The 26876-nt window shown below is 48.3% G+C and overlaps 10 protein-coding genes across 10 annotated transcripts; 5 read left to right on the plus strand and 5 right to left on the minus strand.

The window, feature by feature from the left end:
- Positions 1-737: 737 nt before the first annotated feature.
- N7518_004403 (uncharacterized protein) lies at positions 738-1532 on the plus strand (the record flags this gene model as incomplete). Its single annotated transcript, XM_057185330.1, has 1 exon — positions 738-1532. One exon carries the CDS (start codon positions 738-740, stop codon positions 1530-1532), a length of 795 nt encoding a protein of 264 aa, XP_057042100.1.
- A 163-nt stretch (positions 1533-1695) lies between these two features.
- Positions 1696-3657, minus strand: N7518_004404 (fungal specific transcription factor domain-containing protein; the record flags this gene model as incomplete). The annotated part of the gene is made up of 3 exons (XM_057185331.1): positions 1696-2658; positions 2712-3508; positions 3558-3657. The coding sequence occupies 3 exons, from the start codon at positions 3655-3657 to the stop codon at positions 1696-1698; spliced, it is 1860 nt and encodes a 619-aa protein (XP_057042101.1).
- A 555-nt stretch (positions 3658-4212) lies between these two features.
- N7518_004405 (isopenicillin N synthase family dioxygenase) lies at positions 4213-5301 on the minus strand (the record flags this gene model as incomplete). Its single annotated transcript, XM_057185332.1, has 3 exons — positions 4213-4878; positions 4930-5094; positions 5146-5301. The coding sequence occupies 3 exons, from the start codon at positions 5299-5301 to the stop codon at positions 4213-4215; spliced, it is 987 nt and encodes a 328-aa protein (XP_057042102.1).
- Positions 5302-5997: 696 nt separating this feature from the next.
- On the minus strand, positions 5998-7467 carry N7518_004406 (uncharacterized protein; the record flags this gene model as incomplete). Its single annotated transcript, XM_057185333.1, has 1 exon — positions 5998-7467. One exon carries the CDS (start codon positions 7465-7467, stop codon positions 5998-6000), a length of 1470 nt encoding a protein of 489 aa, XP_057042103.1.
- Positions 7468-8084: 617 nt separating this feature from the next.
- Positions 8085-12540, plus strand: N7518_004407 (putative RNA helicase/RNAse III; the record flags this gene model as incomplete). Its single annotated transcript, XM_057185334.1, has 7 exons — positions 8085-8186; positions 8236-8276; positions 8321-8372; positions 8425-8677; positions 8738-8885; positions 8945-10009; positions 10062-12540. The coding sequence occupies 7 exons, from the start codon at positions 8085-8087 to the stop codon at positions 12538-12540; spliced, it is 4140 nt and encodes a 1379-aa protein (XP_057042104.1).
- Positions 12541-12718: 178 nt separating this feature from the next.
- Positions 12719-16006, minus strand: N7518_004408 (Pyrroline-5-carboxylate reductase; the record flags this gene model as incomplete). The annotated part of the gene is made up of 7 exons (XM_057185335.1): positions 12719-13628; positions 13685-13920; positions 13974-14001; positions 14237-14522; positions 14575-15192; positions 15554-15608; positions 15665-16006. 7 exons carry the CDS (start codon positions 16004-16006, stop codon positions 12719-12721), a joined length of 2475 nt encoding a protein of 824 aa, XP_057042105.1.
- A 3444-nt stretch (positions 16007-19450) lies between these two features.
- On the plus strand, positions 19451-20948 carry N7518_004409 (aldehyde dehydrogenase family protein; the record flags this gene model as incomplete). The annotated part of the gene is made up of 2 exons (XM_057185336.1): positions 19451-19483; positions 19542-20948. The coding sequence occupies 2 exons, from the start codon at positions 19451-19453 to the stop codon at positions 20946-20948; spliced, it is 1440 nt and encodes a 479-aa protein (XP_057042106.1).
- A 315-nt stretch (positions 20949-21263) lies between these two features.
- N7518_004410 (amidohydrolase) lies at positions 21264-22869 on the plus strand (the record flags this gene model as incomplete). The annotated part of the gene is made up of 5 exons (XM_057185337.1): positions 21264-21635; positions 21688-21932; positions 21981-22187; positions 22243-22297; positions 22360-22869. The coding sequence occupies 5 exons, from the start codon at positions 21264-21266 to the stop codon at positions 22867-22869; spliced, it is 1389 nt and encodes a 462-aa protein (XP_057042107.1).
- Positions 22870-23015: 146 nt separating this feature from the next.
- Positions 23016-24119, minus strand: N7518_004411 (glycoside hydrolase family 88/105 protein; the record flags this gene model as incomplete). Its single annotated transcript, XM_057185338.1, has 1 exon — positions 23016-24119. One exon carries the CDS (start codon positions 24117-24119, stop codon positions 23016-23018), a length of 1104 nt encoding a protein of 367 aa, XP_057042108.1.
- A 597-nt stretch (positions 24120-24716) lies between these two features.
- On the plus strand, positions 24717-26583 carry N7518_004412 (uncharacterized protein; the record flags this gene model as incomplete). Its single annotated transcript, XM_057185339.1, has 5 exons — positions 24717-25112; positions 25174-25451; positions 25505-26023; positions 26075-26286; positions 26342-26583. 5 exons carry the CDS (start codon positions 24717-24719, stop codon positions 26581-26583), a joined length of 1647 nt encoding a protein of 548 aa, XP_057042109.1.
- Between the last annotated feature and the right edge of the window lie 293 nt (positions 26584-26876).

Raw genomic sequence — 26876 nt, forward strand, 5'->3', positions numbered from 1 at the left:
CGGCAAGCTGGCTGTGAGAAACAGTTCAAACTCAAACTCAAACATCAACTACATAATCCGTGATTTATCGATAGAAGTGCTCTAGTGTTGAATATCCTACTAATGAATTTAAAAGCTTGATAATTATTTGAACTATGGGCCATCACTTCAACAGGAAGCTAGCAGCATGATGCTTCACAATGAGCCCAATGTCTCATACATTTCGGCAATAGGAACTCACCCAAGCTAGCAAGATTCAAGAAATAACGGGCTTGGTACCCATCCTCCCACGCGAGACTCTCAATCATCGACACTTGTGAATTTCTTTAAGACCTCTACATTGGCCTTCATTTCATTTCTCACTGGCAAAACGCCCTGTTGCCATTAGGATTGTCCATATATTCCGGCACTTTTCCTTTTTTGATATCCCCTGTGATACACTTGGAAAGGATGTGACCGTCTATCAGTGTGAGGCCTAGCGGTCTGGTCAGGTGTTACTTACTATGGGATCAACAAGATCTATATCGCGGCTAACGCTTGATCAGACTATAGCGGCCAATCAGGCGTTAGTATCAGGAAGGTACATGACTATACAATGGCGTCGCCGCGACGATGCGATTAATCTAGTCTCTTCTAGGAACCTATATGCATTCACCTCAAACGTTCTTCTTCCTTTTCATCCTCTTCTTATTCATCCCATCATCTACATTCACGGCCTTCAGCCACTACTTCGTTACAATTTTTTATCATCTGCTATCATGGCAGCCAATGCCACCAGCCATAATGGCCTTCCCAGTCACTTCTCTTTCCGCCAAGGTATTTCCGTCATCAAGATGGGACTCCACATGACACCTGAAGCTGCTCAGCGCTACTCGGATCTGTGGAATATGCTTGCTGCTCGCCAGCTGCCTTCTGAGCACCTTGGCCTGATCATGACCGTGGTGACCTTGGCAAGGCTTCATTCCTCCTTTGCCAACAATATAGTCGCCTGCACCCTTGTCAGGACATTCGTCGAGTCAAAGCAAATTGCCGGGCTTCGCGCTGCCCTTCCTCGCCTGCCGGACGAACTTGCGGCTGTCATTCCTAATCTCTTTCAAGAATCCACTCATGCCATCACGATGTTGCCGGCCATGCCTGCCGAATTCTCCGAGATCTTTTCCCTCTCTGCAAACGACGAAACTGCCATCCGCCGGGAGCTTATCCGCCTGGAACCGAAGTTGAAGCCTGCGATCTCCATCTCGGACGATGAGTTCAACATCATTGTCGATAATCTTCCCGACTTGCCTCCTAACATGAGTGGTACCTGGAAAATTCCGCTCGAGGTGTTCTCCACTATGATCAAGGAGAACCAAGGTCTCTCCGACAAGCTTGGTATTTTCTGGAATGTCCTCTCATACCAGAATTGGTTCGCGGTCTACAATGCCACCAGCTTCTTTGAGGGCCTTACCAAGTTTGCCACAGCCATCGCAGCCGTGGATAGCAACGAGTCCCAGGTGTATTGGGATTTCTACTGCCACTTTCTCCGAGTGATTGTGGCTAGGCCTCTCGCATAAATGCAGGATTCACTGCATTTTCTAAGCAACGATCGTTTTCTTTTGCGTCCTCTCTTGTTTCATGAGACCGTTGCTTCCCATCCAGAAGAGCACTAGCCAGCTCTCACTACGAATTCAGATTTCTTTCAGTCGTAACATCTCACATCTTCTTATTCGTAACTCATCATATGCACATAAATTTGATATCCCCATCTCGCAAAATATCGGGCCAGCTAAATGTTCCTCCAGACAAGCTCACCTCGTCCCTTTTGGTCCATATCGTCTCAAATATCTGTTTAGCCACCGATGCATGAACTAAGGTTGTTGTCCGAGCGCAATTATCAAACCATGACGAGAAAAACACCTGTAACTCAGGACTAACAGCCTCACAAGCAGTGATGAAAGCCGGCCATATCAGAGCAGCATTATGACTACTCTTCTGATCAATTTCCTCCTGTTGGATTTGGATTAGATAGCCCCTAATCGCATTGACATTGCGCTGAAGCATTGCAGGATCAATTTCGTATATTCGGCGTTGAAAGAAAATAGATAATGCCGTGTACATCGCATGAGCTGTCGCAGTCATGACCACTGGGAGAGCTCCATTATAAGGCTGAGCATAGCTTGGGTTTGCAGTCGGTAGCAAATGGTCGATAGCCCTTTCCAGACCCTTTGCCCGAGTCCAAAATTCCTTGAGACTGAGCCTACTTTGTCCTGCATCAGACATCATCGACAGGTCTCGCTCGTTGGCAAGGCGAATCACTTGGGACAGTAACATGAGGAATATCTCATCGATTCCGTATAGAGTGGGAAACAGCGTTGAGCTCCATCGGCCGGGTATCGCAAGGTGGAGGTCATGCTGGGCTATCCTCGGGTCCTTTTCCATGCTCATTGTGGTTGTGGAAAAGACTAAATTGGGGTAGATACGAAAGCCCCCTCCATATGTTGTGTTGTCGTTCAAAGTCTGATTGATGCTGAATCTATCAGCAATGCATGTTGTCTCGGCCATAATGCGCATGTAAGCATAACAGTGGTGCAATGCTCTCTTGTTGGCTGATAGCGCCGGCTGACTGAGTCCCTTGATGCAAATGAGTTTCTCGGTTTGGACGAGATAGGCATGTCGCATTTCCGGGTCCCCTTTTATCATCTGTGTTAGAGAGAATGTTAGCCATGTACAGTGAATCCACATCGAGGTCATACAAAAGCATTAGAAAGACTCAGCATTGCCATCAAAATCTCCTTATATTTGCTCATTTTCGCCGCCGAGATACAGCTTTCTTCCATACATCGTTGGAAGTGGTATTGAGCCCGTGCTAAGTATCTCGCTGCCGATAACGTCCATTGCTGAACGTAAGCCATTGAATTATTTCCCAAGTGAAAGGCACTTGTGCTCCATACGGCATTTAATAGGGCAAGCCGTGCATGATTGGGAGACCCATTTAGCATGAGGTCTGCCAAAGTTTCCATTGCGCATGGTATTACCAGGCTCATCCAAGGTGTCTCTTTTCCAAGGCACAAAGGAGAGATCAACGGCACGATTCTGTCTTTGTAATGGGATAGGAGATTCCAGCCCTCGATATTGCCCACGGATAAGTAGGGATTGAGTTCTGCTTGTAGACTCGGTTCGTGGAAGTCCATCCCAATGCTCTGAAGTGGCTCTTGACTCGGCCCTGCTAGCATTACATCGTTACCGTAATCTGCATCTAGGGCATCTGGACTGAACGGGGTCTGGTTCAAGTCTTCCTCTCTTTGCAGCTCCTCGAGCTGCTCGAACCAGTCACCCGAGGAGGGCTGAGTATCGTCTGTACCAAAAGTTAACGGCTCAAGCGGGAGTGATTCTGGGCATCTGAAAGCACCAAAGGGTCCCCGAAAAAGCGAGAACGGTTTCGAGCAATTGATATCTGAGTCGAATATTTCTAGATCGACGATTGCCTGGTCGGGATTCTGATCGGGTACAGAGGAGATGAGCTCAAGGGTCATGTCTCGACGTTCAACATCTGCCAACATGTCAGAATAAGCCGATGATAGTTGCATTCAAAGGCGGACCTGTGAAGATCGAGTGGCGGTGCCTGGCTGCATTCGCCGCATTCAACCATCGAATATCCTCCTTGTCATGAATAAAGGTTAGATGAACAATTCCTCCCATCTTGAGGGCTGTTGTTGTGTCTCAGGAAGTTGTAGTTCTGACAAAGGACTCCGAGGCTCCGTTGGGGATAAAGCCCAAATGGGAATGTGATTCCGATATCGACATGGTAGGTATCAACTCCCCGGTCTAACCGAATGACAATTTATTCATTTTATAAGAAGTCCCAAGCGATTTAGAGCGCGGTCTGCATTTAGACTTATGTTCAATCTTCTGGGTCGCAAAAATCAGTAGTTGGATCTGAGAGACCTAATATCGCTCGGAACTTCTTGCCCTCTTGGGCTATTCCCTTCTCACGTTGAGTCTTGATAGTCATTTTCCAACGTTATCTTAAGCTGTAAATAAAGATTACGGACTTAAATACTACTGCTTCGGATTCTAAGTTATACATGCAAGGCGCACTAGCACGTTCACTCGGAAAGACAAGCATTGTTCTACAAATCGTCTATACACATCTAGTAGAGGTTTGATGACAATCTGGCATTGAATCTGCAGGGCAACATAAGTACATAAGTATGGCCAGACGATGCATCCAAGGTCCTGACTTTGGATGCCTGTTTAGGAAAACAACTTGGCGATTCGCAGATTGTTGTAGTCCCAGGCCGTAATATCCTCATATTTGCACGGGGTATCGGGCGTGATAAACTTCTTCATGGGAAGCAAGGAAGCGATACGGTTCGGCTTCGCAAAATAGGCAACAGAATAGCGCTCGGGGATCATCACATCAGAGCCAACTTTGACGGTGGGCGGATAGGTTACCCGGTGACACGCAGCCATGAATGTATCATTGGTCAGGCGCTGAAGCGAGTCGCCGATGTTCAGAATGATCTCGGACTTTCCCCCTGAGATGACATGACGGAAATTCCCCAGATTTTGCTGGTCTTCGACCTGTAAGCCACCAGTGGAGTCTTGAAACAGCATGGTAATTGTTCCAAAGTCGGTATGTTCTGCAATGCGCGTGGCAGTTCCATCTTCTAGAGCAGATGCAGGGACAGCTGGATAATGAAGCAGACGGAATTCATTTTCAGCCTTGTTGTGTAGTAGTTTGAGATCTGATGCCGAAATATCGAGGGCCTTAGCCAACGCATCGAGAATCTCCAATTCGAGCTTGAAGCAGCTTTCATAGAAGTCCTCCATGAATTTTCGGAACCCGTGAAGTTTTTCATCAGCTACCCAGATGTTGTCCACAAGGCTGTCGCTTGGGGAACCCATGTCGAGGGTTTCCTGTTCTCGTTAGAATGGATGTTCACAGCGGACCATGCAGGAAGCACCCACCTTGATATCTCGAACAGACTTCCCTTGAGGGAGGCCTTTATCATAGCCACTAATGGAAGAGACTGATTCCTGGCCGACATAACTATATCCACGGTTGGGGTTTGCCTCAAGCGGGTGTTTGGCAGTCATCTTATCCTCTAGTGAAAGAGAGAAGAATTGACGGGTCTAGTAGAGACAGTCAGTGTGTGTATAACCTCCTCGTTTGTGTCAACTTACATAGTCAAACATTTTCGCAATCAGATCTTCTGGGAGCCCATGGTTTTTAAGCTTGGCCACTCCGCGCGTTTTGAGTGTTCCTAGTAGGGCTGCCGAAACCGCCTCTCTTTCCTCGGGAGACCCTTTCAAGAGGGACAGATCAAGAGCTTGGGGCATGATTTTGAAGATTGGCTTGGAATTATCGTCTGTTATGAGGGTCTTCTCGGCTTTCGAATTATGAATGATAATGGAATGAGTAGAAGAAGAGGCGTACAACACCAGACTATATATATTCGATCACGGATGGGATCTACGAGTGGTAGGTGGCCAAGAAGAACTTCATTGGGAAGGTAATATTGAATACATGAACAGACAGATCAGTAAATTATGGATTACCTTCCATTCTGTTTTCATCTTTCATGATGCGAAGTGTTTGTTCCGAAGATAGTGTAACGCACGCCAAGATTACGCCAACAACGCGTCCCCCAATAAGGAAAACAAACATAGTGGATCACCTTCCTATTTACTTTCTCAAGTACAACATACAACATAGAGATAGGAAAGTGCTGTCGCCTTATCTCGGGGACTGTAGAAGAGTAGAGGTGTTTCATATTTTCTTTTCAGCAGCATGCTCTCCTTTCAACGATTCAGGTGATCTCTGACTAAGGTAGTAGTTATCAACTTTTGTCGAAAATCAAGGTCACGTGCCATGCTTTTTCAGTACCAGAATCCTAAAGTATCATTAACTTTCGTTGAAAATTCAGGTCAAGGACTCAAGCATTTGCTGTCGTTTTTCTCACTTTATCTGCGCTGTCCGGTATCCACACACAATCAGAGGATTCTGCATGACTGTGGGAAAGTTGCCTACGACAGCTAAAAATTCATCCCTTGGATCCCGGTGTACTGCTGAGGACCACTGTCACCTTCCTCTTGCTGTTCCAACTTAATAAACGGCTGTGTGATCTCGGGGCTGCAGAGAGCGAGTGTCCGAAAGTAGGAGTAAAAGTTCATGTAGGCCCGTTTGACGAGGCCTCCCTCAAGGACATTCACCTGCTGCTGAAACAAGACCATAGCTGAATTGTAGCTCAAGGCATTTTCAAGAGCAATGCGATCTTTGTCCACCTCAATGCCTAGAATCAAAAAACTAAGTCTTGGGCTCAAGGTTTGAATAAGGTCTCGGATAACAGTGGCTTCAGATGGTGAAATATTGTGTTGGACCATTTTAACAGCCATATGGTTGTGCCGCCACCTCTGATACATATTTTCCATTGTACCGACTGCCGTGAAGAGCTCCCAATATTTGGGAGGCGATTCAACGGCTGTCAGATCGGTCCAAAGTGTTTTGAAAGTAAGCGAGTTGTCGGAATCGCGAACTGGTCGGTCATGGCTTATCCCAATTACCGTTTCCGTCCTAGCCGGTGATGAGTGCAAAGAGATTGGGAGCGAATCTTGAATTTCATTACCGCTGTCTGGCTTTTTGCGCTTGCGGCAGGTTTTGTTTGTGTGAATCGGCATATCCCCCCACTTAGTTCCAATGACGTTGATAAAATCATTGGTTTTGAATTCGGCATCTGGGGACAACTTCTTCTTCCAGGCCGTGGAAAGCCATTGGTCCCGTTGAATTGCTTCATTTGTGTTGGTGGCGTCGGCGCCGGGACCAATCAAGACGTTGAAGCCAAAGAGAAGACCCATCTTCTGGTATCCAGATACGCTCTGCCCTGCAAGCACAAGACAGTATCCCGAAACATCACTGCAACCCCTGAATAAGATCCCGTAGCACCGGTAAGCAAGTATCCATAGATTCTCCATCAAATTAGAATGGCGGAGAAATATCCTTTTTGGTTCATACTCGAGCAACTGGACATTGAGGACATCAAAAGTCTTCACATGGGACGATGCGACCACCAGACCAGCTTGAAAAAATGGCTGTCCACCTGTGGGGTACCTGTCAGCCAGCAACCATCCAGCATCATTGTATCCCCCCGTGAAGACATATACACCTTTCCACGCGACAAGCGTCCGCTGATTGTCCTGGTAGAAGACAACAGTGGGTGATTTCGGGACTCGTTCTTTGCGTACATCCCCTCGGTCGTCAAAGTCGTAGGCTAGGTGTTGGATGCGATAATCCGCAGGCAAGGTCAAAAGGGCATAGATGACACCTGCATCCAACAAGCGGACGTTCTTGGGATTCCACTTGCACTGGTTGATGTCCACGCCCACTTCTGCTTTAATAGATTTGCGATCAGGGGGATTCGTAGTTTTCCAGGTACGGAGGGAGGCCAGGTCTTCCTGGGGCTTGACAGAATGCCTGGGTTGAATCCAGGGACATCGCACTCTTTCCATTCGACTGGGTTGCTGCATTTATTCTCCAACTCCCGCTGAACCCATCTTTGGCACCTCTGACGCAATTGCGACAGGTCCTTCAGCCAGTCCTCAATGTTTCTTGTGGAAGGGCATGCCATCTCACAAGCCCGGGGCGGGGAAATAGATGGCACCGGCACAGATGTTAGTTGACAGGTGGTTTGTACTTCGAGATATTCCACCAGGTATTGCTGCTTCCAAAAGGGTAGAAGACTGCTGTGAATTGGAAAAACCAGAAACTTTCATAGGCAACGAAGGAGAAAGTGAGACGTTGATGAGGGGGAATACTGATTTTTTAGTGAGGATATGAGAAGTATAGAGAGTCACATAGAGAGAGAACTAATCAGATGTTTGAAGTGTGCTTTGTTGACGAAGTATACAACGCCCAAAAGGGAATCGGGCAGGCCTCGACGGTCATTGGACCAAAGCTGCGCGATGGCCGCTGCGGGATGCCGTAGCCCCCCCCACCACCAACAAACAGCTTCCTGCGCATCTCTTCATTCCTCTCCTCACACTTTTTTTTATTTTCTGCTTTTTTTATTTTCTGCAATACACTGAGCGTTCCATTTTTAAATTCTTTTCGAGACTCCGTACTTGTCATGGATTCCACGGGTCTGGGTAGTGATGGTGCTGCCTACCGGTCTCGTGGGTACCAACTCGAAATGTTAGAGGCCAGCCGCAAGGAAAATATCATTGTTGCGGTATGTTTTTTTCTTCGATGAGGGTTTAGAAGATGCTGACGATTGATAGATGGATACAGGGAGTGGAAAGACTCATATGCATGTTTGGAGGTGACGCTTCCTTTATCGGCACATTTCCCTGACAGTTGCTTTAGTGCCATTCTTCGGATTATAGATGAGCTTGAAAACGCCAGTTCTCCAGACAAAGTGAATAAACTCGTCAATTTGTATATCTGTTCTTGGCTCACATATGTCACAGCTTATTTGGTTTCTTGCCCCGACAGTGGCATTGAGCCTTCAACAACATGAAGTTATCACTAGCCACATCCTCTCTGTGAAAACTAAAGTTCTAACGGGCCTGGATAATGTTGATCGATGGACTGATCAAGGTATCTGGGATAAGGTGCTCAAGGATGTCCGTGTGGTTGTCTCCACATATGCTGTCCTTGCTGATGCTTTGGGTCATGGTTTTGTCCGCATGTCCCGACTTGCTCTACTTATCTTTGATGAGGGTACATACGTGGCACATCTCAAGGTATTCCAGAATTAAACCAACCTAACATCTAATATAGCTCATCATTGCACGAGACGTCATCCGGCGAACAAGATTATGCAAAATCACTACCATCCTACTCTACTGAGGTCAGGCCCAAATGCTGTACCTCGGATCTTGGGACTCACTGCTAGCCCAGTGGTCCGTTCGACCCAAAATGAGCTTGAGTCGGTCCATCTACTACATGATGATAATTATCTCCAGCAACTGACCATGTTCCCCCTAGAATGATCGAATCCAACTTGAACGCAGTATGCAAGACTCCACGTGTCCATCGCACCGAGCTGTTGGAAAACACCCATCGCCCTCATCTCGAGCGACTCAATTACATACACTTTGACGAGGCACAGTATGGCCTTGGAAGTCGACTACTTCCATCTCTCATAGAATGTTGCAGGGCCTATAACATAGACGATGACCCTTGGATCGAATCATTACGGTTAAAGGATCAGATTGTGGAGCTGGTGAAGGCCCTAAATACAGGTAAAACCTTCTGTAGCGAGCAACTGAGGATCTTCGAGGCACGCAGCCGTCACATTTATGAGGAGCTGGGGGGTTGGGCTGCCGACTTTTTCATCAGTGCTTCAATTGATCAACTTCAACTTTCAATCCAAGATGCTAATGAAATGTCACATTTGGACCAAAGAGAGAGAATTTATCTTTTGGAACTGCTGCTTACGATGCCTACGCCAGTTGCAGCCGAGGAGAATAATCACGTATCCATCAAGCTTGAAATACTTCTCAACTACCTCGAAAAAATGGATAGGCCTGGCTTTTCCGGGCTACTATTCGTCAAGCAGAGAGCGACTGTTAGTGTGTTAGCGCGCATTTTATCCCTTCATCCCAAAACCAGAGATCGCTTCCAGTGTGCCGCTTACGTTGGTTGGGCGAGTGATAAAAATCGCAAGGGCTGTCTCGGTGACTTACTTCATCGGGACATGCAACGAAATACTCTCGATGAATTCAAAGCTGGCCGAAAAAACCTCATTGTCGCCACTGATGTTCTCGAAGAAGGGATTGACGTAAGCGCATGCAGTTTGGTCATTTGTTATGACAAGCCTGCAAACCTCAAGTCCTTTGTCCAGCGTCGTGGGCGTGCTCGTCATAGAGAATCTACATATGCTGTCATGATCTCAAATGAGGACGAGCTGTTGAGTCTCCAAAAATGGCAGGAACTAGAGCAAGCTATGATTAAAGCGTACCAGGATGATGAGCGACAGCGTCGTGAAGCTTATGCCATCGAAGATACCGAGGAGCACGTGAATGAGACACTTTGGGTGGAAAAAACGAGGTGAGAGCGATCCAGTGCTTCCCCTTGATATTGGCTGACATCATTTGGCCAGTGCTCTGTTGACGGCAGATGATGCATTGCAGCATTTGCATCACTTTTGCGCTGTTTTACCAGTTGATGAGTATTCCGACAATCGACCAATGTTTTCCTTCCAAGAGAATAGTGTAGGTTTGCTTTTAGGAACGGTCACGCTACCAAATTCGGTGCATCCGACGGTTCGCCGGACAACAGGGAAAGCCTGGTGGCGCACAGAGCGGGCAGCTAGAAAGGAGACTGCATTTCAAGCTTACAAAGCCTTGTATTCGTATGGGTTGGTCAACGACAATCTCTTACCACTAACACGAAAACCAGAGTTGCGGTTCTCGGAACAGATGACGCTCCCATCCATTGTACAAGCTGCTGAGCAGTATGACCCTTATGTAGAACTTGCACAAGGTTGGGCTTCGGGTCAGCTGTGTCAAACACGCTTGAACATATGCAGCAATGGTTCTCCCGATAAAGATCTGGCCGTATGTTTGATTTTGCCAAGATTGACCCCCATGCCACACCCCATTCCCCTCTACTGGGCCCCCGAGACTTCCTTGGAACTCCACTTTGATCCGCAAGTGTCGACTTTCGAGGCGACAGCGGAGACACTCGAACATATGAGAAAGACCACGGCCCTCTATCTACAAGCCCCCAGCTCGCGCCAGCGGGGTGAAGAACGCGACTTCGTGGCTCTCTTCATTCCCGATATTCCACATGAATACTTGGGACAATGGCTTGCGGTGCACGAAGGAAAGGAGCCTGCACTGGAAGTTTACTCGAGGAATCCAACTACGCCGCCTACGGGTATCGTCCGTGACCAGTCCAAATTCAGTGAGCCACGGATATTCAACAGATGGGTCGTTCCGGCCGAGGTGACAAAGACGTCGCCTATTGAAGTGGAATGTTCATCACTTCCACGCCGACGAAATCTCCTCCAGGTACGAACCATCAATATCACTGAAGATGGAGAGGTAGATGCACCAAAGAAGTCCCACGTTCTACCTGCTGCTGCTTGCGTCATCGACAAGCTCCCCGCGAAACAGGCTATGTTTGGACTGTTCATCTCTGCCATTTTGGACCGGCTGGAGGCATCCTTGGTCGCACACCGATTGAACGATACCATTTTGAAAGGAGTTGGCATCCAAAACATAGACCATGTGATTACAGCTATCAGCGCCCCCATTGCGCAGGCTAGTACCAACTATCAGAGATATGAGTTCTTTGGTGACTCTGTTCTCAAATTCACCGTTAGTTGCCAACTATTTTTCCGGAACCCCAAGTGGCACGAGGGGTACCTCTCGGAGAGCCGTGACAAACTCATCCAAAACTCTCGGCTTGCTCGTGCAGCTCTCGATACTGGCGTTGACTGCTTTGTTCTAACAAGCCGGTTTACCCCCCGGAAATGGGCTGCACCGTTGATCAGGAACAAGTTGGACCCCTCGACTGCTAAGAGGAACATGTCAAGCAAGGTCCTGGCAGATGTTGTGGAATCCCTCATTGGTGCAGCGTATGTAGACGGCGGAATTCGGAAAGCGCAGGCCTGTCTCCATCGCTTCTTGCCAGAGATCGATCTCTTCACGAATGAGATTTCGTCCCTCTTCCCCCCACCAGGGAAGGGAGTGAGTAACTTAATCAACCATCACCGATTGGCCGGTCTGATTGGGTACACTTTCAATGATCCTGCCATTCTGACGGAGGCACTCACCCACGCATCCTGCGAGTACGATACATCAACACAATCTTACCAACGCCTCGAGTTCCTCGGAGATGCCGTCCTGGACATGGTGGTCATGGCAGTGATAGCAGCCCACCCCGTAGAAATGGACCAGGGACCAATGACATTGCTCAAACATTCGGTCGTGAATGCCAACCTCCTCGCCTTCTTCTGCATGGAGCTATGCGCACCAGACGAACCTTCCCACATCACCCAATTTGCCAACGGCGAAGTCAGCCTTGTACCACACTATGACCAGATCCACCTCTGGCGCTTCCTCCGCTCCCATGGGCCTAACATCACATCTGCCCGGGAAGCTTGTCTCGAGCGGCACCGGGGTCTCCGTGCTGAGATCTTAGATGCCCTGAGAAACGAAAGTCAGTACCCGTGGGAATTGTTCGCCCGCCTGCGTGCGGATAAATTCCTGTCGGATATCGTCGAGAGTGTTCTTGGGGCGATTTTCATCGACTGCGGGGGCAATTTGGATGTGTGTTACGCGTTCGTTGAACGTATCGGTCTGGTGTGGTACATCCAGCGTGTTATCGCTGACGGGATTAATGTTGTTCATCCGCGGAACACCGCGCAGAACATGGTGAAGGGAGCAGGAACCTTGGTCTTCAAGAGGAAGAGGGTCGAATCTGGAGGCGTGGGTACGTATCGGTGCACAGCAGTGGTCAACAACACCGAGATCGCGCTGGTGGAGGGTTGCGCTTCTGCCGAAGAGGCTGAGGTCAAGGTTGCCAATATTGCTATTGAGTACTTGACATTGCACTCATTGGCTTCTATATGAGGTCGAAACGACGACTTGGGAAATTGACGTGCTCTGAATGAATTTTGGATATTTTCGATTTTGCTTAGATAGATACCATTTGAGAAGTCTTGAATTTTGGACAGCCTTCGGTGAAATCGTAAGCTATGTAGCTAATTAACATGTCCAAATAAATAAAGTAGTAAAATATGGTCGACTCCTATGCCTTGTCTCCCTTCGCACCGCGCTTGGACCGCCGCACAGGGGCCGGCTTAGGTTCCTCTTCCGTTTGGTCCTCCGCGTCAGATCCAATGGAGTCCACTTGTTCCTCCTCACTTGAAGTCACCATCACACCCTCTTCCGTACTCTCGGAGGAATGGGTATCCACGTCAGCCTTCGACACAGGCTCCCATGTCCCCTCAGCTGACCCAGTATCCTGACGCAAACTGCTAAGGATCTTTGTTGTCTCGCTTTCCACGCCATTCCAAGCTCCACAGCTGCAACACCGCCAGCGGCCCAGCTCTTCCGGTGTTTTGATCCCAGGGGGAGCCTGGCCGTTGACGAGCCGACACGCGCTGCAGATCATCGCCATCCGGTTGCGGGGTTGGGTTTCATCCTCTCCCATCAGCACATCCAAAACACGGTCATACCAATTTGGTTGTTCAGTGTATTCGCCGTTCTGGGGGAATGCGTTCGGTGCAAAACTGGGTTGATTGGTGGGTGGTTGAGGAGAGAAAGAAGGTGGGAAAGACGACTGCTGCGGTGTTTGCGGGGCCCGAGGTAGCTCGAGAGGGGGAGAGGGATAATTGGGGGATGGCGGGCTGTTCTGCGATGCAGAGGGAGGACGGCGAATGTTGGCAGTGGGTGGCGGCGGGAGACCAGTACGAGGCACATTCTGTAGCTGCTGTGCGAACTGTCCCTTCTCGGCTTGTCTCTTTGGGCTCGGGGAGGACCTGGGAGACTCACCGCCGTACTTCTCTAGCAGTTGCTGGGTGGAGTTGTACTTGGTTGCGACCTTGAGCTTTTCGATGGTCTCCTCGCGCTGGCTTTGGAAGTCGTCAAGACGGCGTTGCATGCGGGAGATTCGGTAGTCAAAGATTCTGGAGCTGAGAGTGCGCACACCATAGATCCTGAAGAGACAAGAATGTCAGCGATATGGGAACGTGCAGGTTAAGGAAAGACGAACAGGACCGGCCCGCCTATGATGGCTGCATATTCCTTGATTCCCCAGCTCTCCCATCCCAGTACGAGGGCGAGAATTATAGAATAAAACAGATAGGCAAATGTCGAGTAGAGCGTCCACAGAGCCTTGATTCGCCGGGAAGACTGACGTTGCTGGTCGAGTCGCGTGGTGGCTTGGGCGATCTTGGTCGACAGCGTCGACAGTGTCTTCTCAAAAGAAGCTGCAGAATTCTTATCGCCCTGAGTAATATTAGCGACAGTAAATCAAGATAATCAAGTACCGTATATCTCACCTTCCAGGGCCAAAAAGAAACCATTATTCTACATACATAGTATGCCTGTGGACTGGGAAGGAGAAGCTCGACAGTTCCAAATTTAGGAAGGCGATACGCACGGGCCACCTCAGGTCGGCTCCAACTTTGGGGCGTCTACTAGGAAGTCCACTTAAATAGGGGGTCATTGGATTTTGTTTATTTGTTACATTGTGCATGAATATCTCAGATATCATTACATAGATTCCAGCTATTCATTTTTGTTGAGTTGCCCTTTCTATGACTTTCCGAGCTCAGCAGACCGAGCAGTGGCAGCCTGGACAGACTTGTCGACGATCTCTTTAAAGTTGAGAGACTCAAATGTCTGGAGAGCAGCATATGTGGTGCCGTTGGGGCTAGTGACGTTCTTACGCAGTTGAGAAGGGCTGTCCGCGCTCTCAACCAGCATCTTGCCAGCACCAAGACATGTCTGTGTAGCCAACCGAGTGGCTTGTTCCTCAGGGAGGCCTAGAGCAGTTGCACTTGCGATCAAGTGCTCGACCATGGCAAAGAAGTAGGCGGGTCCAGATCCTGATTGGGTCAGATCAATACACATTGATGGCCTTTTACGTAGGAGACTTACCGGACAATCCAGTGACAACATCGAGGAGTTCTTCGCGGTCCACCCACTCAGTAGCCTTGCTAACACTTCCGAGCATAGCATTGACAAGATCCTTCTCATCTGGGGTAATGTCGGCGCCAGCAAAAGCACCCGAAGCACCCTCACCAACCAGGGCAGGGGTGTTGGGCATCACGCGAACAGTGTGGGCCGTACGGCTATCGCTCGTTGTCAACCACCCCTTCAAGCTATCAAGGGTAATACCCGCAGCAATGCTGACGACAACGGGCAAAGTCGCACGCGGCGACCAGGCACCACCGAGCTCCTCGCACACACTCTTGGCAACTTGTGGCTTGACCGCAATGATGACCAAATCGGCATCGCCTCCAGCCTCCACATTGGAAGTGGTGGTGCGCACTCCGAGTGCGGCCATCTTCTCGCGGTTGACATCCCACGGCTCCGAGACGCAGATATTCTGCTTGTTGACGCCCTTGCTCAGCAGACCACCAATGATGGCGGAGGCCATGTTGCCACCGCCAATGAAGGCTAGTTTGCTCTCTTGAATGGAAGGCATTGTATAGATATAGCTGAAAGGGTGCCCAGGTGTCGTACTGTCCAAGTGCGTAGTCGGGGTGTCCCGCACTTATGTAAAAATTTGGTGGGGCACCTGGACCCCCGTTATCGCACCGGCCCGGTGTTCCAAGCGGTTGGAGAAAAGCCGTCTATCTTTTGGTTTCTGTTTTTATTACTCATTAGGTTTCTTCAATACTCTTTATCACCCTCAATTGACAAGGGGAATAATGCAAAATTTACTTGTAGATTGAGAATTATAAACGTGGGGTCGGTTTAGAGACATTAAATGGAATTGAATGCTCTAACTAGCTGTTATGGCTCAGTTACAAATCATAGTATCTCAAAACAAAAGACAAAACAAAAGACAAAAGCTGAAACCGTCATTCGTAACTCGTGATAGTATGTATACAGGGTATCAATCAGTAGATACGTTGCGCGTGGCTTCCACGTCCATCAGTGCCATGCATGCGGCGGGTTCCAGCAGCCTAGTTTTAAGATGTTAGCCCGAGTCCAAGTCAAATAAGAGTCATTTGGTCCTTACCTTGACTGCAGGGCGATGCGTCAAGCTTCCTTTCAGCTTCAACATAGCGCCGGAGACCTTGTCGCCAAGGGAGGGTTTGCGCTGATGGCGAGTATGGGTAGATTTTCCATAGGCATTTCGATGACCAAAACGACTCCCAGTAGGACCAGTACGACCAGTATGGCCAGTACGACCAGTATGGCCAGTATGGCCAGTATGATGATGGCCTTGGATGGGGTTCTGCTTCGTTGTTGTTATGGTTTTGACGGAGCGCGAGTTCGCGTTTCGCCCCTTGAGTCTGGTCATCAGCGTAGGCTTTGTGGTGCGGGTGGTTGTGGTAGCCGGGCGACGTCGATGAAACATGGTGATGGATAGATGGATGTTGTATGTAGTTTAAATGTTTGGCATGGAATGTATATTGTATACAAGTGTGTTAGGTTGGTTTGTATTTGCAGTTAGGTGGAAATCAACGTCTTTAAATAAGCTGCAGAGATGGCCTTGGGATGGCTTAATGTCAAGCAAAACGTACGCCAAGTGCCATGTCGCCTTCAAAGATAGCATACAGGAGACGTTGACAAAGAGGCGCTCAGCCGGCGCGTCATCCGAAGGACGATCTTCTCTGGGAGTCTGCAGTTAACTTGCACAGGGCAGGAGACAAAAATGCCACCAAAAATAACAATACATGTTATTGGTATAAGATAGATCGTCCTTGCAGATCAAAAAGTTAGACAGGGATATATTTTCTGAATATGTCTTAATGACGATGAAGGCAGGATGAACGACCTTGGAAGATGACGAGTTGAAGTTGTACAAACGTACTCGTGTTGTGAAATGGAGTACAAAGGTGTATAGCGGCCAACAGTCGGGTGCCTGATTTTAATGGTTTTATGGCCTAATTAGGACTAGCTCCTACCAGTTTTAGACCGGCAGGAAATTAGAATATTTGAATTACCATGACAGATCTCCTACAAAGTTCTTGAGAACGCCCCCTCAAATATAACTCCGTATTTTTGATCGATCTTAGGCGCTGAGGCCCTCCAACCATATGAATCTCGCACTTTCTCAGAGAAAAGCTGATGGCGCTACTGACACTAAGGCCCAAAACGTCTGGAAAGCCAAGCCTGGATTTCAACACAAAGTGCCCATTCCTACCGGCTGTATAAACTTCAAACTCTCCTTACTCCGGTGTGGCGAAGTGCCCTCAGGCGGGTTGCGCTTTCGATAACTGCGATAGGAGGCGGTGATCGGAAACTTTAATGCGTACTTACAAAAGATGGTATTGAGCGGTGTCAAAGGCGGTCTAAAACTGCTAGGAGCTAGTCCCAATTAGGCCATAAAACCATTAAAATCAGGCATCCGACTGTTGGCCGCTATACACCTGCGTAAATGGAGGATGATGTCATATGATATTGGTCTGTGCGCCTGCCAAGACATCGTTGTACGCCTTGGGGAAGATCAGATGATGTATTCATGCTAAGCTACCTAGGGATAGGAGGTCGCCTCAGGTTACTCAGCCGACCGACCTAAACTGCTTAGCCTGCATCGCTCTAAGTTGTCCCATCATAGTAATCGACCTTTCGGATGTCTTTGACGATTGCTCGCTTCACGTCCTTATTCATGCTAAGCCCAATTGCGTTGCGGCTTGGGTTCGTGAATGACATCCGACAGGTCGACAGCTACGACGGTACAATCCAAGGCGACGCAGCTCGCAATCAATCCCCTGGGAGGCCATCGCTTGTGGGATCGTCTGCAAGGTTGTTCGACAGGTTACAGGAGTAGACACAGCCCGAGTCAGGGCATATCAACATCTTGTTTTCGATCGTCCCCAGCCCGGCTGTGGTAGAGATGTAACGCCAGGCCTTGTAGGCTTGGCCTGTGTCAGAGTGGTATGTTTCCGGTCTGATTCGATGATCGCCTTAAAAGTCACTTGCACCGCTGTCAGGAGGAGCTAAAGCCTAAGAACGATCGCGGATCTGCGCAATAGCCTAATAACTCTGCTTATATATTCCAGCTTATCCCATCTGTCACATAAACCGCACCTGTTCAAAACAGAACAATTAGCCATAGATCATGCAATGTTATCGCAAATTAAAAATAACAATTTCAGTAACTCAGAGACCAATATGAAACAATGTAGATAGACACGGATTCAACACATTCTTTGCAGAAAGGGAAGAGGTCAATCATCATAGAGACTGTATATGTTGTGGTTTGCGAGGGGGAGGACCTGAATAGTTACCTGGACCAGTCGGAGTATTCCCCCCAGTGGGGACGATTGGTGGCGGCGGGAACTACCATGTGTTTGTATTAGCCAGCGAGTTAGGTTAGGTTCTGTGTCAAAGCGAATGGGTTTTTCTTTTCAAGTGACAACGATCGCTATTTGTTATTCACAGACGTGGTGGGGAGAGGAATGAATGGCTTCCTCCATATTCGTCTTGAAATGAGTGATAATGAGCCAGAAATGATTCAAAAAGGTTGTGGTGAATTCCTATTGCCTCAAGGTGGTTTGGAGGTTAAATCCCGAATTCCCCTGAGTGGTGTTAAATATCTGTCTCTGGGCAGGGCTAGGGCATCGGCCCTATTTCAGAAATTTACGAGTAAGGAGAGATTATATGGAGAATGTCGTCATTGAACCGTGCGACGACGGTGTACCCACCTATAAGTATGTAAGGGCCCATATGATAACAAGGTAAGGTGTATGTATACACAAGTGTTGAGTCAATCTGGCAAAAGAAGACCATGATTGAGGCGTGATCCTGTCCATAGTCCTCGATTATGCCTTTTTCCAGCGGCTACCTTATATTGCCTAAGATGTCTATTCAACATCAAATAAAACATTATATGCGCCGAGATCCGTCTGGTTGACGAGATACTCTGCATCGAGATGCCTAAATAACATTTGATTGTAGTTGTTTTGACCATTAAGCTTGACTGGGAGCTCTTATTGGAATGCGGCTAAAATAGGAAAGCCCCACCCGGGAAGGAAAATATGGCGGAGTGACCTAAGTACGAGTTGGATTCATATTTCGACATGGACATTTTCATTAACTACCTAGTTTAAGCTGTGGGAGTTCTTACAAATATCGTCGATATTGACAGGGTGAGATAATCCGAAACTCAAAGCAGGCATACATATATGCACTTCTATATACGTCAGGCGTGGCCCTGATGTGTGAAGTGCTTATTCACAAGCTCAGGTACCGTGCTCGACTCCCGTGGTCAGCGTGATGCAGAAATTATACGCCGACATCTCTCCGAGGGTTATCCACTTCCTAGTACGGAGTCGAGGGAAAAATCCCAGGCCCAGACCCCCCGCACTCTGCCAAGACGCAACGTTTGAGATAAGATCACCATATGACTGTCAAAAAAAGGAAATGCACTACAAAGATCGTCCAAAATAAAGCCGTCCGGAGATAGCAATGGGGCAGATAAATGCAGTGAAATCTGAATACGGAAGTATAAGGTTGACCTTGAGAGGCAATGTTCGGAGGTACAGTACTTTGGGCAACCAATTGCGACTTCAGAAGGACAACGGACACACTATTTTATCCTCCAACGCGCATCGACTAACTACTTTAGGTCTGTATGCCGCCGGCTGCAATTCTCAACAAGCTTGTATCGTATTCTCAACACATATCACATGATTTATGATATTACCATGCCACCATCCATAAGTACCTTTCTATATTTAGTGGATACTTGACAGAGGATAAAAAGGTGTGTCCGTAGTCCTTTCAAGTCGCAATTGGTGATCTGTTCACTACTCTGGTCACAGTCCCCTAGTATTGAAAGTTAAAGCTGCTTAAAATGACAACGGACGCCAAAATATTGGATTTTTCGGTAAGTCTTTCTACAAGTGCCATGGCATTGATCCTCCGACTTATCATTGCTGAAATAGACATTCCATAATGTGATCAATAATCAATTGACCACAACAACAGAAACCCGGCATGGGATCAACCCTGCCAACACTCAGCCGAATCCACCCGTACCAGTTTCGACCCAGGATGACCTTGACAAATCTGTCAAGGCAGCTCAAGATGCTTTCAAGAGCTGGGCCAAGACCTCTTTTGAAGAGCGACGTAAAGCCCTGCATGCCTGGGCCGATGCCATTGACGCTAATGCCGATGGATTCGCACAAACCCTCACAATGGAACAAGGAAAACCATTGACTCAATCATCTGTGGAGGTGAATATGGCAGGTGTATGGATTCGTGGTCTCACCGCTATTGAGATTGCCGACAATGTCATCGAGGAAACCGAAGACAGGAAGATTGTTCAACGCCATACACCCATTGGCGTGGTGGGTGCCATTGTCCCCTGGAACTTCCCTATCCTTCTGGCTGTCGGCAAAATAACCTCTGCGGTATACACCGGAAACACCGTTATTGTGAAGCCGTCTCCTTTCACACCTTACTGCAACTTGAAGCTGGCCGAGCTTGCCGCCAACTTCCTCCCTCCTGGTGTGATCCAATGCCTGAGCGGCGATGAGTCCCTCGGCCCGTTGTTCACTGCTCACCCTCGAATTCAGAAAATAAGCTTCACTGGATCAACTCTCACTGGAAAGCGGGTTATGGCTGCATGTGCTACAACTCTCAAACGAGTTACCCTGGAACTGGGTGGCAATGACCCGGCAATTCTCTGCGACGACGTTGATATTGACGTTATTATCCCCAAGATTGGAATTCTTTCTTATCTGTGTAGCTCGCAGGTCTGCATGATGATCAAGCGACTTTATGTCCACGAGAAGATCTACGACGAGTTTTTGGAGAAATTAGTCACGTTTGTCAAGACTCTGAAAGTCGGCGAGGGCACCGATGCAGATACCTTCTTTGGACCTGTTCAAAATCAGATGCAATATGACAAAGCCAGAAACCTATTCAGCAGTATTGATACTGAAAAACTGAAAGTTGCGCTTGGAGGCTCGATCGAGAAGTCTTCCGGGTACTTCATCCACCCGACCATCATCGACAATCCCCCGGAGACATCGCGCGTGGTACAGGAAGAGCCATTTGCTCCCATACTGCCCATCCTAAAATGGTCTGACGAGAAAGACGTCCTCGAGCGTGCGAATGCCTTGGATTCCGGATTGGGCTCTTCTGTCTGGAGTAAGGATTTCGAACGCGCAACTCGCATGGCAGATCAACTCCAGTCCGGTTGTGTGTGGGTAAACAGCCACTTTGACGCCGCGCCCAATGCACCCTTTGGTGGCCACAAGCAGAGCGGCATCGGCGTGGAATGGGGTCTTGATGGTCTGCTTGGGTATTGCAATTCGCAGACTCAGTGGTTGAAGAAGAGTTTCTAGTTTCTAGTTTAGTGGCTTGTTTTGGATAAGACAGTTAAATGTCAACACCCCAAAATTTGAAGGACTTTGCTTCAAAGATTACACCGTACGAGCACATTCCTCCACTTTCCTGAATATCGGAGATCTCCCCAGAGAAATGTGTCAATTCTGAGATTCATTTGTTATCTTATCACGCCCCTCGCGGATCTTTTCGTCCATCGGCAGACTCCGTCTGGTGTTTTGTCTCACGTGAGGGTATCGAATTTGACGATAAAAATGGCTGAGGGGTCATTGAATTTTGCAATTCGACTAGGAACGCCCATCAGACGATTCGCCATGCTGTACACTCATGCAACGATTGTGACCGTGGATGCTTCGCGCCGAATAATCACCGATGGAGCAATCCGCGTCCTCGGCGATGTCATCGTGGATATTGGCAAGACAGATATCCTAAAAGGAAAATATACAGCCGATGAAGAGTGCAATCTCTCCGGTCGGATTATCATTCCGGGATTGATTTCCACCCATATGCACACAGCACAGACACTACTACGAGGTGCAGCCGACGACCTCGAGCTGGTGTCGTGGTTATGCGAGAGGATTTGGGTTCTCCAGGGTAACTTCACGGCGGAGGACGGGTACGCTGCAGCACGATTGAGTATCGGAGAGATGCTTAAATCGGGAACCACATGCTTTTTGGAGAGCATGGTATTGTAACCCGTGGATGCCTTTTGATACCCTGAGATTGACATGAATACAGTTTGCCGATCGGTATGGCTTTGACGGGCTATGTCGCGCCGTCGAGGAGAGTGGCATCCGTGGCTGTTTAGGTAAGATTGTCATGGACATTGCAAAATATGCCAAAGATGACGCCTGGGCCATGCATCCTGGCCTTGTTGAGAACCGTGAAACCTCGTTGCTTGGAACTTTGAAGATGTGGGAGAAGTGGAATGGTGCGGCCGATGATAGAATCAGAGTTTGGTTTGGAGCCAGGACTCCCGGAGGGTATGAGACGAGTCTGTTCTTGGGAATCACTTTCTAATGATAAACCAGAGTATCGGACGCACTTTATAAGGAAATGACTGCCATTTCCAAGGATAAGGGTATACCCATTACCATGCATTGCGCTGAGGTCAAGGCCGATCGTGATTTCTTCGATTCGGTCTCGCACACCCCAATGTCATATTGCAAATCAGTTGGTTTGCTGAGTGACTCCACGGTCCTCGTTCATATGGTTCATTTGGATGACTCGGACATTGAGTAAGACATGGACCATGTATGAATTGATGCAATGGAGGCTGACGATATTATGAAGACTTCTTTCTTCTTCGGGAACCCATGTCGCACACTGCCCAACATCTAATGCAAAGGTAAGTTGTATTGCCATTTTGGTTTATACACGGTCGGAACTTAACGATCTGACAACGTCTAGCTTGCGTCCGGAATCTGCAGGGTGCCAGATCTGCAAAATGCTGGAGTCAATATTGGCCTAGGTACCGATGGTGCCCCGTGTAACAATACATGTGATCTATTGCAGGAGATGAAACTGGCCGCTATTATTCATAAAGGGATCTCGCAGGATCCCACGGTAGTTCCAGCCGAAAACGTGTTGGAGATGGCTACAATTAACGGCGCCAAAGCACTGGGTTTGGATAACCAGATCGGCAGTCTGGAAATTGGTAAGAAGGCTGACTTTGTGGCCATCGATGTTCGAGGAATCCACAGCCAGCCTTGGTTCAACCCGGTCAGCGCAGTTGTTTATACTGCAACTGGGCGAGACGTCGATGTTGTTGTGGTCAATGGGAGGGTTGTGGTCAAGAATGGAGTGCTTATGACGATGAATGAGGAGGAAATTGTTCAGGAAGCACAAAGAAGAAGCAAAGAGGTAGTGGATAGAGCTGGATTAGGCAAGAAAGTTCAGGGCCGCTGGCCAGTGGAGTGATCAAACGAAGATTCAACTTTCAGGATTTTTGTTTTCATTCTATTATGTAACAAGTCAGTTCATGCGAGGAGCATGCGTCTGTATAGGTCTATGATCTAGGTCATAGCACATTCCATTGCCATTCAAGTCATTAGGACATGCCTTTCTTACAACAGACCACGCAACGCTTCGCCCAAAGCCATAATAGCCATAGCCTGGCCATAAGGCATTGAGGTCAATGGAATCTTCTTATAAAAGTCAAGACAGTCACCCATCCCGGTGCCAAAGCTGGTATTCTGCAATTCTCCTTTCTCATCCACGTATCCCATCACTGCGCTGATAGCCTTCTCAGCCACGGGGCGGTATTGGGCACCGATGTAACGTTTCCGAACGGCCTTAAGGATACCGTAGGCAAATCCAGCGGTCGCAGAGGCTTCCAAGTATGAGTCGGGATGGTCAAGGAGAGTGTGCCACGCGCCGGATGACGACTGAAGATGCTGAAGGGCCTCACACTGTGCCTCGAGCGTATCTATCAGGTGAAGACGAATAGGGTCATTTGGCTGGAGGTCGAGTAACTCGATGATCTCGGGAATGACGATTGTGACCCAGCTGTTGCCACGGGCCCAGCGCGCAGCTGCAAAGTTGTGTCCGCCGTCCTCAAAAGTCCAGCCGTGAAACCAGAGACCAGTCTTTGTATCGAAAAGATATTTGATGTGAGTGAGGAATTGCTTTTTCGCCTCTTCGATATATTGGGGTCGGTTCAGAAGCTTTCCGATCTTCGCGAGTGGCATAACAGTCATCATCAAAGTATCATCCCAGAGCTGCTGGTAGTTCTCTGTGATATAAGTCATATGCTGCATGCCACCGTACCGGGTGCGGGGGAGATCGTGCATCGCCCACTCAGCCCACGCATCGAGCCACGGCAGGTAGGTGACATTGCCGGTCTTCTCATAAACGTAGGCGAGAGTCAAAAACACAGCCATTGTGTTGATATTCTTGGTAGTGCCACCCTCGGCAAAACGTGCAGCAAACCAGTCTTCGATGATGCGCAACAATCTCTCGTCGCCCGTCAACTCGTAGTATTTCCACACGCCGTACAGTCCAATTCCGTGTGTCCACTCCCAACCCTGCCATGACTTTGTGTCAATAATGCGCCCATCAGGAAGTGGCAGTAGGAATGTTCCTGTCTCGTCTTTGATATTGACCAAGTTATCAATCAACAGGTTGACGGCGTTGTGAATTTGGGCGCCCGTAGGCTTAGGGGACGACATTGTGTGATGCTGGGAGACTGTTCTCTGTATTTTCGACGAATAAGATTTTCCACACTTTTTTGTCCGGGAAACAAAATATTATGTGCCGGAAGCTCCAATCCTCACAAATATTGGCAAAAGTTCTTCCACTAATAAGCTCTTGACTCAAACGCCACGACGCATCCCCGTGGGGGCCAAGCGTGATTCGGGAGAAAGAAGGCCGAGTTGCAAACCATAAAAATACCTTAAAAGTGTATTTATCCAGATCCACCGCAATGAGCCACGTATGTTCGGCTATCGGGCTAATAGATCCCCGGATTCCCCAGCGCGGGGAGAAGACTAGCGTGAAGCCTCCTCGTTCGCCAAGAAAGCCGGGGAAGCAAAGGAGAAGGGGTGACTGCTTGACTTGGTTGGACGGAATCTGACTTCCGGTTAATACCATAGACCTAGCTACCGAAAGGGCCACATGACTCTTTCAGCCTAATCATCTCATATGTAGTTAGGGCGACTTCTAGTTGGGATCATGCACGGCCCTGGCAACAAAAGCGCGGCACATTATAAGTCCGACCTGTCTCCCCTGGTGAACCGTCTTTTTGCACATATTGCTTTTATTTTGTCATGGCCGACGGCAGAGATGACCCCCAGCAGGGGATTGAGAGCGTACCTGTTGAGGGAACCGAGGCAGTGCATCAACAGCACCCAAAAGTTATTATGGGAGAGTACGAGAACAAGCAAGACATCTCGCACGTTGAACAGGTTCTCTCGGCATCCGATGACCTTGCAAAAGATAACATGGATATCACCCGTGTGGACAAGGAAATCCAAGCATATGCCGCCCACAGTCAGGTGGAAATCGACGATGCCACAAATACACGCCTCAAACGCATGATTGATCGCCGGATTCTTGTTGTTATGATTTGCACATATTTCCTACAGGCTTTGGACAAGGGAACTATGTCCTTCTCGGCTATTATGGGGATTAAGGATGACGCACATCTGAAGGATGGGCAGAAGGTATGGAATACTTGTCAAGCTTTTCTCTCCATCAGCATACTAAATCCACTCCTACTGGTAGTACTCCTGGTTGACCACGTGTATTTACATCGCTGTACTCATCGTCGAATATCCCACCAACTGGATCATCCAAAGAGTCCCACTCGGCAAGTACCTGGGCATCAACATCTGCCTGTGGGGCATGATTCTGGCACTCCATTCAGTCTGCAAGAACTTCACTGGATTGGTCATTGTTCGTACCCTCCTGGGTATCTTTGAGGCTTGCTGTCAGCCTATTTTCGTCACTCTTTCCTCGATGTGGTATAAGCGGGAAGAACAAGCCGCCACGGTAACATACTGGTATGTGAATACTCGTCTACCAGGCAGTGTACATCGAGCTAATGGTAAAATAGGTACATGATGAACGGTGCCCAGCAGATTGTCGGCGGACTATTGGCATACTGTTTCACCCTTATTGGGGCAGACAAGGTGCTCAAGTCTTGGCAAGCACTCTTCCTGGCATATGGATGTATCTCCATTATCTGGGGGCTCTTCGTCATTTGGTGGATGCCTGACTCCCCTATGCGTGCCAAGTGCTTCAGCGAGGAAGACAAACGTCTCATGGTAGAACGTCTTCGATCCAATCAGACAGGTATCCAGAACAGAAAGTTCCATGCATACCAGATGTGGGAGGCTTTCCGCGATCCCCAAATGTGGTGCTACTGTGCTGTTCAAATATTCACCACCCTCCCTACCAGCGGTCTAGGTGCATTCTTCAGTATCGTTGTTTTGAGCTTCAACTTCACCGTATTGCAAACTCAGCTACTTGCTATGGTGCTGGGTGGTTACATTATTGTTGTTCTGTTGTCGTCCGCATGGCTGGTCAACAGGTTCAAACAGAATACGATCGTGATGTTGTGCTTCATCATTCCGTACGTTTTTCCTTTTTCGTTTTGCTGCGAGGCCAGACTGACAGTTCACAGGTCTTTTATCGGAACTATTGTCCTTATGACGGTCGAAAACACCACTTTGCCCACTAAGGTGGGCCTTCTGATTAGTTACTACATTACTCTGTCATTCTGGTCGGCCCAAACTCTCACGTTATCTATGGTGTCGCGAAATATTGCTGGTCAAACTAAGAAGTCCACCGTGGTAGCTGCAACATTTGTGTCATGGGCCGCTGGAAACGCAATTGGTAAGTATCTCAGCTTCCCTGTGGAGCAGTTTAGTTCCTAGCTAACAGATTAAAGGCCCCCAAGTGTTCCTTGACAGGGATGCACCACGGTACCACATTGCATGGAGTGTCCATCTGGCTTGCTACGCCTGTATGGTTTCCGCTGTCATCTACCTACGCTTCCATCTCAAGCGCGAGAACGCCAAGAAGGATAAGCTGTTGGCTGAGGCAGGTCTCAGTGCCGCAGATCCAACCCTCATTCATGCATTCGAGGATAAGACGGACCGGGAGAATTTGAACTTCCGCTACGTCTACTAGATACACAATATGGTTGCGTTCGTGTGCATTTTTCTTGTTGGTTTACTTACTGGGCTTAGTTGTGTTCAATTATATCCTCAAATACTTTCATTATCCTCAAAAATTGCATTCTGGACACATTTCCCAGCATCACACAAATAGAATTTCGAATGTCTCGGCTTATAGTATTTCCGGTGTATTGCCGGAGACGATTGTAGGGCGGTGGAAAAGGCGGTATGTAGGAAATAGCCAATCATTGCATAGACCCGATTTGGCTGTTGCCCCGTACTACGAGTTCCAAGGTCCAATTAAAG

The sequence above is a fragment of the Penicillium psychrosexuale genome (assembly GCF_028828465.1).
Source record: "Penicillium psychrosexuale strain IBT 29551 chromosome Unknown utg000003l, whole genome shotgun sequence".
NCBI classification, from domain to species: Eukaryota; Fungi; Ascomycota; class Eurotiomycetes; order Eurotiales; family Aspergillaceae; genus Penicillium; species Penicillium psychrosexuale.